The sequence below is a fragment of the Callithrix jacchus genome, chromosome 3, assembly GCF_049354715.1.
Source record: "Callithrix jacchus isolate 240 chromosome 3, calJac240_pri, whole genome shotgun sequence".
Lineage (NCBI taxonomy): Eukaryota > Metazoa > Chordata > Mammalia > Primates > Cebidae > Callithrix > Callithrix jacchus.
Window position 1 is genome coordinate 126481955 of NC_133504.1, and position 17166 is coordinate 126499120.

At 37.7% G+C, this 17166-nt stretch overlaps 1 protein-coding gene and 1 long non-coding RNA gene across 38 annotated transcripts in view; one reads left to right on the top strand and one right to left on the bottom strand.

Moving 5' to 3' along the window:
• Positions 1-17166, top strand: part of LOC128931610 (uncharacterized) — a 61753-nt gene that overhangs the window by 42524 nt on the left and 2063 nt on the right. The gene's annotated exons all lie outside the window — the stretch shown is intronic.
• The window catches only part of SLC4A4 (solute carrier family 4 member 4), a 498924-nt gene continuing 494016 nt past the window's right edge, over positions 12259-17166 (bottom strand). For all 37 annotated transcript variants that reach the window (XM_078367118.1, XM_078367121.1, XM_078367115.1 and 34 more), the window contains one exon: positions 12259-16554. In XM_078367118.1, coding sequence (XP_078223244.1) covers positions 16449-16554 — 106 coding nt within the window. In that variant the 3' untranslated portion in view covers positions 12259-16448. The remainder of the gene's footprint in view (positions 16555-17166) is intronic.

The following is a 17166-nucleotide window of genomic DNA, read 5'->3' on the forward strand; positions in this document are numbered from 1 at the left end:
TTTGTGCTGGTTTTTCCTCATCTTCATTGATTAATCTACATTTGGTCTTTGGTGACCTTCAGATGGGGTTTCTGTGTGGACGTTTTTGTTGTTGTTGATGTTGATGCTATTTTTTTCTGTTTGTTAGTTTTCCTTCTAACAGGCCTCTCTGCTGCAGGTCTGCTGGAGTTTGCTAGAGGTCCACTCCAGAACCTGTTTGCCTGGGTATCACCCACAGAGGCTGCAGAACAGCAAAGATTGCTGCCTGTTTTTCCCTCATTCCAGAGGAGCTCCCACTAGATGCCAGCCACTCTCCTTTATAAGGTGTCTGTCAGTCCCTGCTGGGAGATGTCTCCCAGTCAGGAGGCATGGAATTCAGGGACCTACTTGAGGAGGTAATCTGTCCCCTTGCAGGGCTTGAGCACTGTTCTAGGAAATCCACTGCTCTCTTCAGAGCCAACAGGCAGGAATGTTTAAGTCTGCTGAACTGGTGCCCATAGCCACCCTTTCCCCCAGGTGCTCTGTCCCAGGGAGATGGGAGTTTTATCTACAAGCTCCTGACTGGGGCTGCTGCCTTTCTTTCAGAGATACCCTACCCAGAGAGGAGGAATCTAGAGAGGCAGTCTGGCTACAGTGGCTTTGCTGAGCTCTGGGGGGCTCTGCCCAGTTTGAACTTCCTGGCAGCTTTGTTTACACTGTGTTGGGATAACTACCTACTCAAGCCTCAGTAATGGTGGACACCCCTCCCCACACCAAGCTCAAGCATCACAGATCAACTTCAGACTGCTGTGATGGCAACAACAATTTCAAGCCAGTGGATCTTAGCTTGCTGGGCTCTGTGAAGATGGGATCCACTGAGCTAGACCACTTGGCTCCCTGGCTTCAGCCCCCATTCCAGGGGAGTGAACAGTTTTGTCATGCTGGCATTCCAGATGCCACTGGGGTATGATTTAAAAAAACCCTCCTGCAGCTAGCCTGGTGTCTGCCCAAATAGCCGCCAAGTTTTGTGCTTGAAACCCAGGGCCTTGATGGAGTAGGCACCCAAGGGAATCTCCTGGTTTGCAGGTTGCAAAGACCATGGGAGAAGCATAGTATCTGGGCCCACATGTACCATTCCTCATGGGACAGTCCCTCATGGCTTCCCTTGTATAGGGTAAAGACTTCTTGTGCTTTCTGGGTGAGGTGACACCCCACCCTGCTTTGGCTCACCCTCCTTGGGCTGCACTCACTGTCTAACCAGTCCCAATGAGTCAAGCCACGCACCTCAGTTGGAAATGCAGAAATCACCTGCCTTCTGTATTGATCTCACTGGGAAATGCAGACCAGAGCTGTTTCTAATCAGCTATCTTGCTGGCCACTGTACTCAGCACCTTTCTAATTATAACATCTAATCTTAGTCTCACCATTCAAAAACCTGATCCTTTAAAAACAGCTAATGTATAGTCACTAATCCACTAATTCATAGTTTCTTGTAGTTTTGCCCAAAGTCAGCAATTGTTTGCCAGTTGAGTAACTTAGTAATTGAACCTCCACAACTGCTAATGTTTGACTGATGTACTCCTTGACAATTCCATTGCTAAATTCTAATGTTTGGAATTTCCCATCTAAGCTAAATTTTAACCTGGAAAATCTGAGATAGAAGATCAGGTTAAATAAGGTAAAGAAGATAAAAATCATTCCAGATACTGGAGAATGCTGGTTTTCAAAACAAAAAATATTATAGTGCTATTTGACTTTTCAACATCCATTTCCTATCTTGTCACATTAACTCCAATTTGTTCAGGTAGTGGACTGAGCTACCTTGGCTCCGGAATTAGACTCTAACCCCAGACTATGTTCAGAAAATGCTAATCAAAATGCCATTAAATAGTGATTGCTCCAATTGTGGGCAGGTAATTCAAACCTGCCCAGTGAAACATAAAGGGAAGTCTCACAGGTTGAACTTCCATCCCAATATAAAGGCAAATCTTGGCTACGAGAAAGCCCATTACCTGTCTCCCAGCTTCTTTGTGTTTTGATGTGATGATTGAAAATGTAACACCCATCTTGTGAACATGAATGAAGAAACCAAGAGAATAACAGAGATGCTAGCTCTGACATCAACACATGGAACAAAAGCTGAAAGTGACTTAACCCCAGACTATTTGAGGCAGGGTTCAAAGTTGTCATTTTTTCCAACCACTGATGCAGTGTCTTCACACTGCTCTTCATCTCTTCTCTCACTCTGCTGCCCAGTATTCTGTCAGCTGCCTGATACGTTTTAGGCAAAATATCATTTGCATTCATTTCTCTAACATCTAAAAAATTCTATGCCTTGTTTATGGGTTCATTGTGAATGCTAAAACCAACAAATTGTGTTTCCATTGTTATAATTTTAATGTTCTAGTAGGACCAAGTAGTGGGCTATAATTACATATCCAATATAACATCTGAGACATTCAAAGGAGAATGTCAAGTTCAAAGAAATTCTGTTTCCTTATCTGCACCATTAATAGCTCAAACTTTAAGTCAGCTATATATTTGGAGTATTTATTGCTCAAGTGGTATTTAGTTTTTATTTTTCCTGGAGTTTCTGATTGCTTTTGTTTTCTTTTTAGGTATATTAACATATGTCTTCTTCACCATATCTCCAAATCTTCAATATTTTACAGATTCTCCCTTATTGTTGGAATCTAGCACATTATTTCCCCTGAAATCTACTAACTGCTATTGGTCTACTAACTCTGATCTGGATTGGTTTTATAATATCTGGGTCACCACTTTCTTGTACAACTTTTTGTTTTTCTAGAAATTTTGAATTGCCTTTTAAAAGGTGGGGGCTTTGTCATATGTTCAAGCTTTCAGCCATTTATCCATTCTATGGGGTACTTTTTAAAATGTGCTTTTCCCAAGACTTCTGTTCTCCTAATTTAGAGTGAGTGAGTGTGTGTGTGTGTGTGTGTGTGTGTGTGTATGTGTTAAGTTTAGATGGACTCTTGCTCTGTCACCCAGGCTGGAGTGCACTGGCGCAGTTTTGATCACTGCAACCTCCACCTCCAGAATTCAAGCGATTCACCTGCCTCAGCCTCCTGAGTAGCTGGGATTACAGGTGCATGCCATCACACCTAGTTATTTTTTGTGTGTTTTTAGTAGCAATGGAGGTTTCATCATGTTGGCCAGCCTGGTCTCAAACCCTTGACTTCAAATGATCTGCCTACCTTGACCTCTCAAAGTACTAAGATTACAGGCATGAGCCACCACACCCTGGACCAAATTTAGTTTTGATTGGTTGTTTACTAGGCCTGAGGCACAGTGATTATTCTGGACTTTATTGTTCGACAAGGTTGAATCATATTTTTTTTGACCCTAACTCTTTGTGTCAGTCAAATCCTTCATTGTGAAGTACATCCATAATTAATTTCCTAAGAACAGTTGAATAGAATATGAACATTTGAAATAAAGTACTGCATACTTTATTCTAATATACATTTGATTAATGTTAGTTGGTTCTAGAATTTTAGGTTTAAAATAATTTGCTTCCAGAATTTTTAAGATATTATATTATTATGTCCTAGTAAACAATTTTGCTGTTGCATAGACTGTTACAGCTTGGTTCTGACATCTCTGTTCTGTAGGTGGCCTTTTTTTTAATTTCCTGTATTTCCAACATTACAGGGAAAGATAGCTCTTTTTTTCTGGACAATTTTAAGATACTTAATCCCATCTTCTGAAACTTTTATTTTTGGTAATCTAAAATTTGACAATGTTATGAGTATGTATTTTTAATTATTGTTGTTCTGGCCACTCAGATTTGTGTCTGAACATATGTATCTCCATTTATCACTGAGAAACATTCTTAATCCTGAGTTCTAATTTGATTGCACTGTGGTCTGAGAGACTGTTATGACTTCCATTCTTTTGCATTTGTTGAGGAGTGTTTTACTTCCAATTATGTGATCAATTTAGCATAAGTGTAATGTGGTGCTGAGAAGAATGTATATTCTGTTGATTTAAGGTGGAGAGTTCTGTAGATGTTTATTAGGTCCACTTGGTCCAGAGCTGAGTTCAGGCCCTGGATAGCCTTGTTAATTTTCTATCTCATTGATTTGTCTAATATTGATAATGAGGTGTTAAAGTCTCCCACTATTATTGTGTGGAAGTCTAAGTCTCTTTGTAGGTTTTTGAAAACTTGCTTTATGATTCTGGGTGCTCCTGTATTGGGTGCATATATATGTAGGATAGTTACCTCCTCTTGTTGCATTGATCCCTTTATCATTATGTAATGCCCTTCTTTGTCTCTTTTGATCTTTGTTGGTTTAGAACTTTTTTTATCAGAGACTAGGACTCCAATCCCTGCTTTTTTTGTTTTCCACCTGCTTAGTAAATTTTCCTCCATCTTTTAATTTTGAGGCTATGTGTGTCTTTGCATGTAAGATGGGTTTCCTGAATACAGCACACCATAGATAGGGTCTTGACTTTTTATCCATTTTGCCAGTCCATATCTTTCCATTGGGGCATTCAGCCCATTTACATTTAAGGTTAATATTGCTATATGTGAATTTGATCCTGCCATTATGATTATAGCTGGTTATTTTGCCCATTAGTTAATGCAGTTTCTTCAAAGCATAGATAGTCTTTACAATTTGGCATATTTTTGCATTGGCTGGTACTAGTTTTTCCTTTCTGTGTTTAGTGCTGCTTTCAGGGGCTCCTGTAAGGCAAGCCTGGTAGTGACAAAATCTCTCAGCATTTTCATGTCTGTAAAGAATTTTATTTCTCCTTCACTTAAGAAGCTTAGTTTGGCTGGATATGAAATTCTGGGTTGAAAATTATTTTCTTTAAGAATGTTGAATATTGGCCCCAACGCTCTTCTGGCTTGTAGGGTTTCTGCTGAGAGATCTGCTATTAGTCTGATGGGCTTCCCCTTGGGGGTAACCTGACCTTTCTCTCTGGCTGCCCTTAACATTTTTTTTTCTTCATTTCAACCTTGGTGAATCTGATGATTATGTGTCTTGGGGTTGCTCTTCTCAAGGAATATTTTTGTGGTGCTCTCCATATTTCCTGAATTTGAATGTTGGCCTGTCTTGCTAGGTTTGGGAAGTTCTCCTGGATAATATCTTTAAGAGTGTTTTCCATCTTGGTTCCATCCTCCCTGTCATTTTCAGTTACATGGATTGAATGTAGATTTGGTTTTTTCACATAGTCTCATATTTCTTGGAGGCTTTGTTCATTTCTTTTCACTCTCTTTTCTCTAATCATGTCTTCTCATTTTATTTTATTGACATATTTAATCTCAGATATCCTTTCTTCTGCTTGATTGATTGAACTATTGATACTTGTGTATGCTTCACAAAGTTCTCATGCCACATTTTTTCAGTTCCATCAGGTAATTTATGTTCTGCTTTAGGCTAGTTATTCTGGTTAGCAATTCATCTAACCTTTTTTCCATGTTCTTAGCTTCCTTGCATTGAGTTAGAATATGCTCCTTTAGCTCAGAGGAGTTTCTTATTACCTACCTTCTGAAGCCTATTTCTGTCAATTCATCAAAGTCATTCTCCATCCAGTTTTGTTCCCTTGCTGGCAAGGAGTTGTTATCCTTTAGAGGAGAAGAGGTGCTCTGGTTTTTTTTGAAATTTTCAGCCTTTTTGTTCTGGTTTCTCCCCATCTTCATGGATCCATCTACCTTTGTTCTTTGATATTAGTGATGTTGATACTATTCCTTTCTGTTTGTTAGTTTTCCTTTGAACAGTCAGGACCCTCTGCTGCAGGTCTGCTGGAGTTTTCTGGAGGTCCACTCAAGACTCTGTCTTCCTGGGTATCACCAGTGGAGGCTACAGAACAACAAAGATTGCTGCCTGTTTCTGTCTCTGGAAGCTTTGTCCCAGAGAGGCTCCTGCCAGATGCCAGCCAGAGTTCTCCTGTATGAGGTCTGTTGGCCACTACTGGGAGGTGTCTCCCACTCTGGATACATGGGGGGCCAGGGTCCCACTTGAGGAGGCATTCTGTCCTTTATCAGAGCTCAAGCACTGTACTAGGAAAATTGCTGTTCTTTTCAGAGTTGTCAGGCAGGGACATTTAAGTCTGCTGAAGCTGCACCCACAGCTATCCCTTCCCCCAGGTTCTCTGACCCAAGGAGCTGCAGTGGGCTCATCCAGTTTGAACTTCCTGGCTGCTTTGTTTACACTGTGAGGGTTCAACCACCTACTCAAGCCTCAGCAATGGTGGATGCCCCTCCCCTCACCAAGCTCACATCCCAGGTCAGGTCGACCTCAGGCTGCTGTGCTAGCAGCAAGAATTTCAAGCCAGTGGATTTTAGCTTGCTGGGCTCCTTGAGGGTGGGATCTGCAGAGCCAGGCACTGAAGAGAATCTCCTGGCCTGCCAGTTGTGAAGACCATGGGAAATGCCCAGTATCTGGGCCAGAACACACCATTTCTCCCGGAAGAGTCTCTTGCAGCTTCCCTTGTGCTTCCTGGGTAAGGCAACACCCTACGCTGATTTAGCTCATTCTCAGTGGGCTGCACCCACTGTCCAACCAGTCTCGATGAGATGAACTGGGTACCTCAGTTGGAAATGCAGGAATCACCCCCGATCTGCATTGACCTTGCTGGGAGCTACAGACTGGAGCTGTTTCTATTTGGCCATCTTTTTTTTTTTTTTTTTTTTGAGATGAAATCTTACTTTGTCCCTTAGGCTGGAGTGCAGTGGTGTGATCTCAGCTCACTGCAATCTCCACCTCCAGGATTCAAGCAATTCTCCTGCCTCAGCCTTTCAAGTAGCTAGGAGGATTTCAGGCACCTGCCACCATGCCCAGCTAATTTTTTTTTTTTTTTTTTAGTGGAGATAAGGTTTCACCATGTTGGCCAGGCTGGTCTCAAACTCCTGACCTCACATGATCCACCCGCCTTGGAGCCCCAAAGTGCTGGGATTACAGGCATGAAGTGCCCAGCCTAGAATGATTTTAAAAAGCTATCTTCTATTCTCTGAGATATTTGTTTTCATAGAGTTTATATTTTCTATTAATTTCAGTCTTTCTCTGTGATGCTTAAAGGATTTCTTCAAGTGTTTTGTAATTCTTATTGTCTTATCTATACATTTTACATTTTAGAACTTGAGAGAAATATTTGACAGGGAGCTTTATGTCTTCAGGAGAGTATTCTTGTACTTTGCCTAGTTATACAGAAAGGTAACCAGCTATTAATGTCAGAATGAGGAGAGCTTTTTTCTTTTTCTTACTGGTTTTATAATACTTTATAATATCTCTTATCAAATGATCCATCAGTTCCATTTTTTTCCTTAAAAGTATTTCTCTGGGAGCTCACCATCCTCTTGTTCTGATCCAAACCAGTTTCTCTTAGGTCTGTGCCATAGTTTTTATTGTGGGATATTGCTTTGTCATAAACATGGGAATTAGGGTTCCTAATTTCTCCCAAGGCAATGGTTCAATAATCTTAGAGAAAAACCCTCTGATCTTTTACCTAAGATAAGAGCCAGGCATTAGGTTGATTGACAAGCAGAGGGGGGAGAGGGAGTTCTATATATAGTAGACCCCCATTTGTGGTTTGGTTTTTACAGTTTCAGTTACCCATATTCAACTGCAATGCAAAAGTATTCAAAAATTCCAGAAATAAGCAATTTATAAGTTTTAAATGGCCTGGAATTCTCAGTAGTGTGATGAAACCCTGTGTTATCCTGTTGCATCCTGCCTGGGATGTGAATATTCTCTTTGCCCAGTGTTTCCACACTGGCTATGCCACCATTTTATTGCTCATTTAGTAGCCACCTAGATTATCAGATTGACTGTTGCAGTATTGCAGTGCTTGTGTTCAAGCAACCCATATTTTACATAATAGTGGCCCCAAAGAGTAAGTCTAATGGTGTTGGCAAATTATTATGTTTTATTTTTGTTGTTGTTAATCTCTTACTGTGCCTAATTTATAAATTAAACTTTAGTTATCATAGGTATGTATCCACAGGAAAATCCATAGTATATATAGGATTCGGTACTATCCACTGTTTCAGGCATCCACTGAAGGTCTTGGAACGTATTCCCTAAGAAGAAGGGGGAATTACTATACACGCATACTGTAGACACCCACTCTCAGCCAGCCCCACTTCCCATTCCCATTCTCAGTACTACCTGCAATGTCTGAGTCCAAACCTTCATGAGATTCTCTTGGCCATCTATCTATGGCTTTTACTGTGGCTTACTTTGCATGTGTTTTGGTCCACAGCTGGCTTCATCATTAAAGGTTGCATTTGCCTGTATCATTCTAAACTTTGTGGGAGTCTGCTCTACCTGTGCCCTCTTCCATAATGTTTTTATTAAGAATCATTGTAATAAAGTCTTTGAAAGGAGAGGTCTTGCTTCACCAATTTGTATAGAAATTATTTTTCTATTAAAAAAAATACATTGGAGACAGAGTAGAAAGTATATGTTTCCTTTCAATGAAAAAACCTGGTGGCATGGGTACCAGTGGGGAGACTAATTTATAATCCAAGTAGTAGATGATGGATATCTAGACTAGTGTACTGTTCATGAAGATATTTATTAAAAGTTGATGATTTCAATCTGCTAAGGAGGTAGAACAGTACTCGTGGTTCATTGAAGGTGTAAAACAAGAGGTGGGAATTCAGAATGACATTCGGGTGCATGAACTGAGCTACTTCGTGGCTGATGGCATTCTTTGTGACATAGGGAACTTGAAAGATGTGCTTCAGTGGGATCGATGGGTGAGTTTGATTTGGATAAGTTAACACATGTCATTTAAATCCAAATGTTCTGGAATCACTTGCATATCTAAGTCAGAAGCTCAATAGAGGGATCTGGACCGAAAATGAAGATTTTGGAGTTATCAGCATATGGGTGCTGTTTGATGCCACAGGAATAGGTGTAATTGCTATGACACAATAAGAGGAGCAAGAGTCAGGCCTTGAGGAGAAATCTGGAACAATACAAGGATAAAAAGTACAAGAGGAAGGTGAGCTCACAAACGAACCTAGGAAGAAAGAGAAAGACAAATGACTTAAACACTGATAATTTATTTGAGGAAGGAGTAAGAGGTGTGACAAGTTCTAAGAAGATTTAGGCATAAATATATGAGAAAATCCCGGAGACGGCAGTGTCCAGAAGATCTACTGCCCATCTGATGCACCCTCCTGGCAAAGCCTAACTCTGGACCAATCCCACTATCAACTCTCATTTGGATTATTGCAATGGTTTCCATTGGTCAGTCTACCTTTGTCCATCAACTCTCCAATTTAGTCCTTATTCTGGGCAAATCTAATGCGCTGTTTCTCTTCCAAAAACCCTTAACAGATTGCCATTGCCCTTTAATGTCGGGCCAAACTCTGGGCTGCAGAAAGGGTCCCATGGTGACAAATACTGCTGAGATGTATACTATCTCCAGGAGACACATCATGGACCTTGTTTTCTCAGAAACGATCATCTCTGAAAAGCCTCATTCAGACCTTCCCTACTCAGATCACATCCTCTTAACCAGCCAATGTGTTCAGCTGGTACTGACTCCACAAAAATATACTGTCTTGAACATTCCATATTTTCCTTCTCCTTTGGCCCCTTCAGTCTTAACTGCCATGGTGTTTCCTCTGCCTAGGCCAGTCTGCTCACTGTCTACCTGCCTTCTTTCACACATGCTTTGCTCTTCACTTAACTATCCCTCCAAGGACTACCCAGTATCCATTAGGTCAGGTTTACTCTCCCATTTCCCCATCCTTTCCCTTCACAGTGCTGTAATTCGTAATACTGTATTTACCATTTAAAAATTTATTATATATCTCCTCTTCTAAAACACACAATTCATTAGGGCAAGGACTGTATCTTTTGTTTGTTCATTTCCTTAACCAAGCAAAGAGTCTTGCACATGTATGTCCCATTATTATTAAATTGAACAAATGCATGCCAATTCTCTGCCTGCACCATTTTGTTTTACAGCTTCCAGGTTTGAAATGTCTTTAACCACTTTCTTAATTCCACTTCAGACTATGTCTGGCAAACATTTGCTCACAAAACCTGACAGACTGCTTTGAGACTTCCTGACAGTTTGGCCTCTTATTCCCACAATGAATTGTTACCCACTGTACCCAGCGCATATTTCTATTGTGGTACTTATAAATTTTTATTGCACTCCTTTGACTACCTGTCTTTCTCACTTGAAGGTAAGCTACTTAAAATTAAGAATCATGTCTTATTTTTGGTTCTTCAGCAACTACCTCATTCAATGTTTATCAAGGATGAATCAACAAAAATCAAATATGGCTTAATATTGTCTTGATGTCCCTAAATAATTATTCAGACCATTAATTACAATGTATTTAACCCTTAAGATATTTAATCAGGTTAATAATTTAATCAGTAGATTTTAGTCAATATAAAAGCAACATATTTTAAGGTCAGTTGTGGTGTCCTGCCTTTGTACTAGATAACCTAATTCTTAAGTATTTGAATATATTTTGTACAGTTTTTTTTTTGTAGAAAAAAAGAAAAAAGATAAAGAAAGAATAAAAAAAAGAATGAAGGAGAGGAAGAAAGAGGAAGAGAAAGAGGGAGAGAGAACTGGAGTGTTGCTTTATTGCCCAGGCTAGAATGCAGTCTAAAAATAGGTATTGAGAACCTCTTTTATGCCAATAATTGTGCTTGACAATGGAGACAGGAAGGAATAAGGGAGGAAAATAACAAAGAAGCAGCCAACCAATATTTCATTTAAACCTGTGAAATGCTATGCAATTGCTGAGGAGTGATTTACTTCCAATTATGTGGTCACTTTTAGAATAGGTGTGATGTGGTACTGATAAGAATGTATGTTTTGTGTATTTGGGGTGGAGAGTTCTATAAATGCTTATTAAGTTTACTTGTTCCAGGTCTGAGTACAAGTCCTGGATATTCTCGTTAATTTTTTGTCTCATTGATCTGTGTAATATTGACAATGTGATGTTAAAGTCTCCCACTATTATTGTGTGGGAATCTAAGTCTCTATAAGTCATTAAGAACTTGTCTTATGATTGTGTACAGTTTTTTAATATCTTCTTTCTCTCTTCCTGTTAGGACTAAGCTATTGATTCCGGCTACATCAATTCTCTTATCAATAGTTTTCTCTGTTGTTTCTAATTTCTTCCAATTCAATAAATCTATAGATGACCAAGCTTGTTAACATTTTGAATAAAATGAGCATTAATTATTCTGAATGAGGATTTGAGACCTAAGGTGCTCAAGCTGTCATGCCTAGACCTTGAGAAAGATGATTTGGTAGCTCAGAGGGTTTTGTATTGTACCTCCTAGTTCTCAGAGCAGGGTTCAGATAGGCTGTATAGTATAATGAAGAGTTGGTAAAATGCAAAAGCATATGCACAAGTATACTTTTTCATAATTTACTAAATATAATTTGATCTAATTCCTTGACTTTTATTGTTATACATGGCAATATTATTTAATGACTCTTCTTTGTATATGTTGAAGATACAAATTCTCCCAAATTAGAATCTGTTCTGTGTGTGGCTTCTGCTGCTGCTTCCAGCTCAATGATAAAATCCCAATCCCATTCCCTAACCCCCATCATCACCACCACTATCAGTCTCCTCATGCTCAGAGCTATTTTCTCTGTTAAATTTTCAGATTAAAGGATTAGGCCAATGTCACTGCCTCATTATTTTTGTTTTTATGTCACCTTTTACTGCAATCAGCAGTTCTCTCTTATCACCTCTATTATTTGGTCCCCACCCACCCAACATCATCACTCTCTGATTATAATTTTGGACTGAAGTTTCCTGGATAATTTTAAATATTAGGTGAAACCTTAGATAAACCCAGCAAAAGTGTATATACTGTATCTTCTGTGAAAAATCATTCTAAGATTTCATTCATTTAAATAATTCTTTTTTAGTAAGTACTTATTATGCTTAGCAGTTTTGTTTTGAGAATTAATTTACTCTATACCTCATCCTGGATTCAAGAAAATAGTATTTTATATTTCACTATATAAAAGAAGACAATACTATCTTCTCAAGAAAGACCATTCCTATTGCTCTTAGTTGGACCTATTTTTTCTTCCTTTGAATCTTTGCATAATAGCATTTCATTAATAATTACATAATTCTTAGAATCTTTCTTAAACATATAATTTGGACACTAATTGTATCCTCCTGCCTGAAGTAACTAAAGCAATGTCAGACAAGGATTCTGACTTGCTCATCTTTGTATTCCCTGCAGCACCCAAAGAAATAAAATAAATAATAGGCATTTAACAATTATATGAGGGGTTGAACAGAAGCACTTGACACCCATAAATGCATAAAGTTACTTTATTTTAAGTATACATATAATTTTGAAAAATATAAATGCTAAAATATCTCATCTTCTTCATCTCTTAATTCCATAAAAGTCACAATAGAAAGCTTCATAAAACTGTAAAATACTATGTTATAGGAATTTTAGGATTTATATTGGAAAAAGTTATTAGTAATATATTGAAATGTTTTCTGTTCTTTATCATTTTGTTCCACCATGTTGATCTACTTCATTTAAAATAAAAAGATGCATCATTTCTCTCTCCAAAGTTAATAAAGACTTAAGAGAATAAAAATAAGAATATCTGAAAGTGCGTATTGATTCTGAAAAGTAACGTGTACGAATATGTACCAGCCATGAAAATGGCTAAAAAGAGGCAACTATTCACTCTTTTCACATTGTAGGACTGGGACAAAGTTACTTCTGGCTCTAAAAGTTTCACTGGATGACTTTAGCCCTGAGTTGCAATATTTGCCTAGGAAACAGAATTCTTGCTTATATGTACCCAAAGAGAACAATGAAATGAGCCAGGAAATCAGACATATCTAAATTTCTGTCCAAAACACAGCTTAACTGGTTAGTGTATTACAAAACTTTTTTTTAAAATTTCAGGCTGCAATGAAGCTTAGTGAAATCATCTGAAAATTTCCATGGCCTTTCAGATAGTGAAGTGCTATAAAATATCACTTAATTGTACCCAGCCTCTTGGTGCCACTGGGCTTCATGCTCATGCGTGAAGAGCAGATGTGAAATATCATGAACTATAAATAAGAAAATCTCAGGTTCCCGCACCAAAATCATTAAGTAGTATGAAAAGGATTGAAGAAGGCTTTGTCCCATCCCTGAACAATGTCAACCTCTGTAATACAACTCAAATGGTTTCATTTTGTTTTTAACATATAGTCAGCAGTCAATACATTTCAAGTACTTTAACACAGTTAAAAAAGAAACCAAAAAACTCAAAAGACAATCATTCTCTATTAAACACCAGTATATAGTTGATAAAAGATTTACTCTGTGTGGGTTGGTGCATAAGTGTAAAATATACACAAACTGAATTACAGACAGCAGACAACTGTTTTTCCTCCACTCTTTAAGGTGGAGGGCTGAGGAGAGAGGTTTTTGTTTTCCTACTTCGTAAGTCAGTATATCTCCCCAGCCCCACTTCTCAACCTTGACTGGGAGAAGAGGCAGGGACATTACTGCCTCTGGCACACAAAACAATTAGGATTCCGAGTATTCGTTTCACACAGTAGAGAAGATGACTTTTGTAAGGAAAACAGTGTGTCCAAGAGATTTTTCTCCCAAAAACAAAACCAGGGGCATTTATGCTCCTTTGATAAGGCAGAGGCTTGGCGTATTTCTCTCTTTTCTTCCAATAGTGTTTCTCCAACCACAGCCAGGACTTTCTGGTTAACAACAACTCTGAGTGTACTTTGCCTTTACCTCTTGAATCTTTTATCTCTGAATTCATATCATGGAGAAAAGGGAGAAACACTTATAAAAAAATATTTACGGTTGTAACTTGTGTACAGTTTGCATAGAAACAAAACCACTGCCAAATCTGGCTCATTCTTAGTCAATGAGTAAGTTCAGTTAAAATACTGATAATTCGGTGTCTCTATCTGAACCTCAGGTTTTGCTTGTTAGTTTGGTTAACTACTTCTGTTCCTCTGAAAATGATAACATGTTGAAAAACTTTCCTGGGTTCTAGAATATTGAAAGGATTTTATATTAACTGTTTATTTAGCAAATGTAATATACTATTCTGTGTTCATGTCATAAATACCAATATGGATCATAAACAGAAGTACATACAGGTTTTACCTCTACTCAGAGGCTGAAAGATGAGTTAAGTTGCTTCAGGAGTTCTTGGCAAGGTATGGAGAGGGCAGTGAAACCATAAATACTTGATTCCTGATCAGAAAAGTATCTAGAGCTTTTATAAAAGTAAACAAAAGTGCCTTTGACTTAACAAGATCACAGGTTAAGCTAAATGTACTATACATGGTTTTTACACAATTTGTTGATGCTTCCATCAGTAAAGAAAAAGGGAAAGCCTTCTTATACGGGTTTTTATTAGGGTAATAGAAAGCTAGATAATATAGAATAATCATTTTAAGATAGCCCTAAATACAAATGTGATGCCAAAGTTTGGCATGTGAGGTTTTAACACAATAGCATCTAATTAACCACTATTATTTTAATGGAAAAATTGGGTTCATTATTGTCTAATTTGTATAAATTAAAAGTTTTAGGAGTATCAGATACTGTAAAACTGACAGCTAACTCAGGATAATAAAATTTTTGTAATCAAAATTACAAGGAGACAGAATTATAATTTAATTAACACAACAACGAATGGTAATCAATAAGTGCATGTTATCAAACCAAAAAATGTGGTTTCATTCTGCTTCTAGGATACTCCCCAACAACTGCAACAACTGGTTATAGTTAAGATATATCACAGTTGTGGTTATATGAATCTAAACTTATAATTTCAACATTTAAAATAGTTTCTTAATATACATTCACAATATGTAATGTATCATTAAAAACATTACATTTAAATATCATGTTAAATTTGGTTAATAAATGTCTAATTTTCAGTATGGTGCTTTGAAATATACATACATATAATATGTACCCAAATACATTCTAAATGTCCCATTTACAAAGAATAATTGCCTTTGTATCCTAGGAAAATTGCATGAGAGTACTGTTACAGTGTACTCTGCAGGTCTGCAACCCCATTACATTTTATAGGCGTGTAAATGGGCTATTAATACTTTTATGATTTTGTATTATAACTATGAGCTATTATATCAATTATAATGACTGATACCTGGGAAGTATACTATATTTGCCCTCATTTTCATAAGGATAGACTTCTTGGACCCTTGATGAATGTTTTCAAATGTGGTTTAGGCTTCATGAAAACTGGCACAAGGGATTCAATGACTTTGCCCTCTGCCTACCATCACTCTATTGCTTTCTACTATTGTACATATATGCACCAGCCATACACAGAGCACATACATAAACACACAAATATTTCAAAATGAGAAAATGTCTAACAATACTGCATAGGACACTGACGTGGTAATACAATCAGCATCTGTACCCAGATGCTACTATTATCAGAACATCAGTTATTCTCATGACATAGGAGTTTGTCTCTTCTCCCTCAGTCTCCTTCATAGAACAGTTAAGTTTCTTTTAAAGAAAGGGAAAAATTGATGCTTAGAAACATGGTGTTTTTAATCTGATCTTGCCTTCTGGCTTACCCTAGAGATTGTGTATTTGTGTGTGCATGTATGTGTAAAAATCACATTATATACAATACAATTTTTACAGAAAGCCTGGCAGCTACAAATAAGAGGTAGAACTACTCAAAACTATGTTTCCTGCTGCAGGAAAAAATTCATTTTCTTTACAGTAATTTAAAAAAAGTTTTAAAAATTGACAAAAAATAAGTTGCAGGTTAGGCCCCATAATTTAAACAACAAAATCTAGGAAGAAAAATATTCTTCAATGTACTCAACAGATAAGTTCATTAAAGGGTTAAAAAAAGTTGCATAGGAAAAAAGGGACATTCCAGCACTTGCTACAATGATGGCAATGGTTTCTGTATAGGGAGTAAAGTACCTTCAGTTTTTCTTCTTTTGATAACTCTAAGATTAGGGTTTACAAGCAAGAGCAAGTTTGAATAGCAGCACTTTTTCCAGTCCCAGATAGCTCTATAAGAAAGAAGGGACTCTGTCTGGAGGTCAAGGTTTGTTCTACCAGACAAAGACAAGCCAGTAAGCACAGCTCCAAAGCTAAAGTTATAAGTTCCTTCAATATTTTAATAAAATGTGTTATAAAATCCTTAATACTTTTATCCTCTGCTTAATAGAGGCAAAGGACAGGGTCTGTGCATGTCTGTGTCTTGAGTGACAGAAGAATTTGGTTATCAGAGGATATATCTGAACGTTTAAGAACAAAAGGGGGATTCCTCAGATGCTGATTTTAAGGAACGGTGCACTATTACCTTGATCATATCTATGCAAGAGAGAAGCAGAGAGAGCACTGTATTATTTGGCCAGTGACCAAAAACTGAGACAAAACAAAAGTTAAAAAATAAACAGCCAAACAAAAACGAAGGACATGAACAACAAAATGTCAGTTTTAAGAAAGACAAATAGGTTACAACGTAGTTTCTGTTCCCTTGCTCCTCCAGAAATAATCACTGTCTTCAGGCTCAAGTTCTATTCTAATTTGAGGCACAACTTTTACTGGAGTTCTAGGAGGACTAGAGAAAATTAAAAAAAAGTAGTAAGTAAATCAGATTTCCTTCATCATCTGTCAAATGTACATGCATTGTATAGAAGTAAATGTGTCCTTCTTTGTTCTCTTTTAAAATTTATATCCTCTTTGTGTATTAAAAACAAACTTTTTAAATGGGATGAAGGTATCAGCAGAGTAAAAAACTTCAAGTAAAAGATTTCATCACATCTCATACCTAGATTAAAACAATAAAAACAAACACAAAAGGAAAAGAAGCACTACCAGGTGAGTAATGCTGTCAGGAATTAAAGGACAAAAAGACCAACATAATAAAAACATTCAGAGATTTCAGAAAATCAATTAGAACCTGAAATCTCTAGAACTTTGTTAAGAGGGAAAGAAACCACTGAAGAAGAGCTATCAGAAAGTACCAGTTACCAGCCAGGCACGGGGGCTCATGCCAGTAATCCCAGCACTTTGGGAGACCAAGGTGGGTGGATCACCTGAGGTTGAGAGTTTGAGACCAATGTGGAGAAACTTCATCTCTACTAAAAATACAAAAATTGGCTGGGCATGGTGGTGCATGCCTATAATCCCAGTTGAGGATTATAGGAGGCTGAGGCAGGAGAATTGTTTG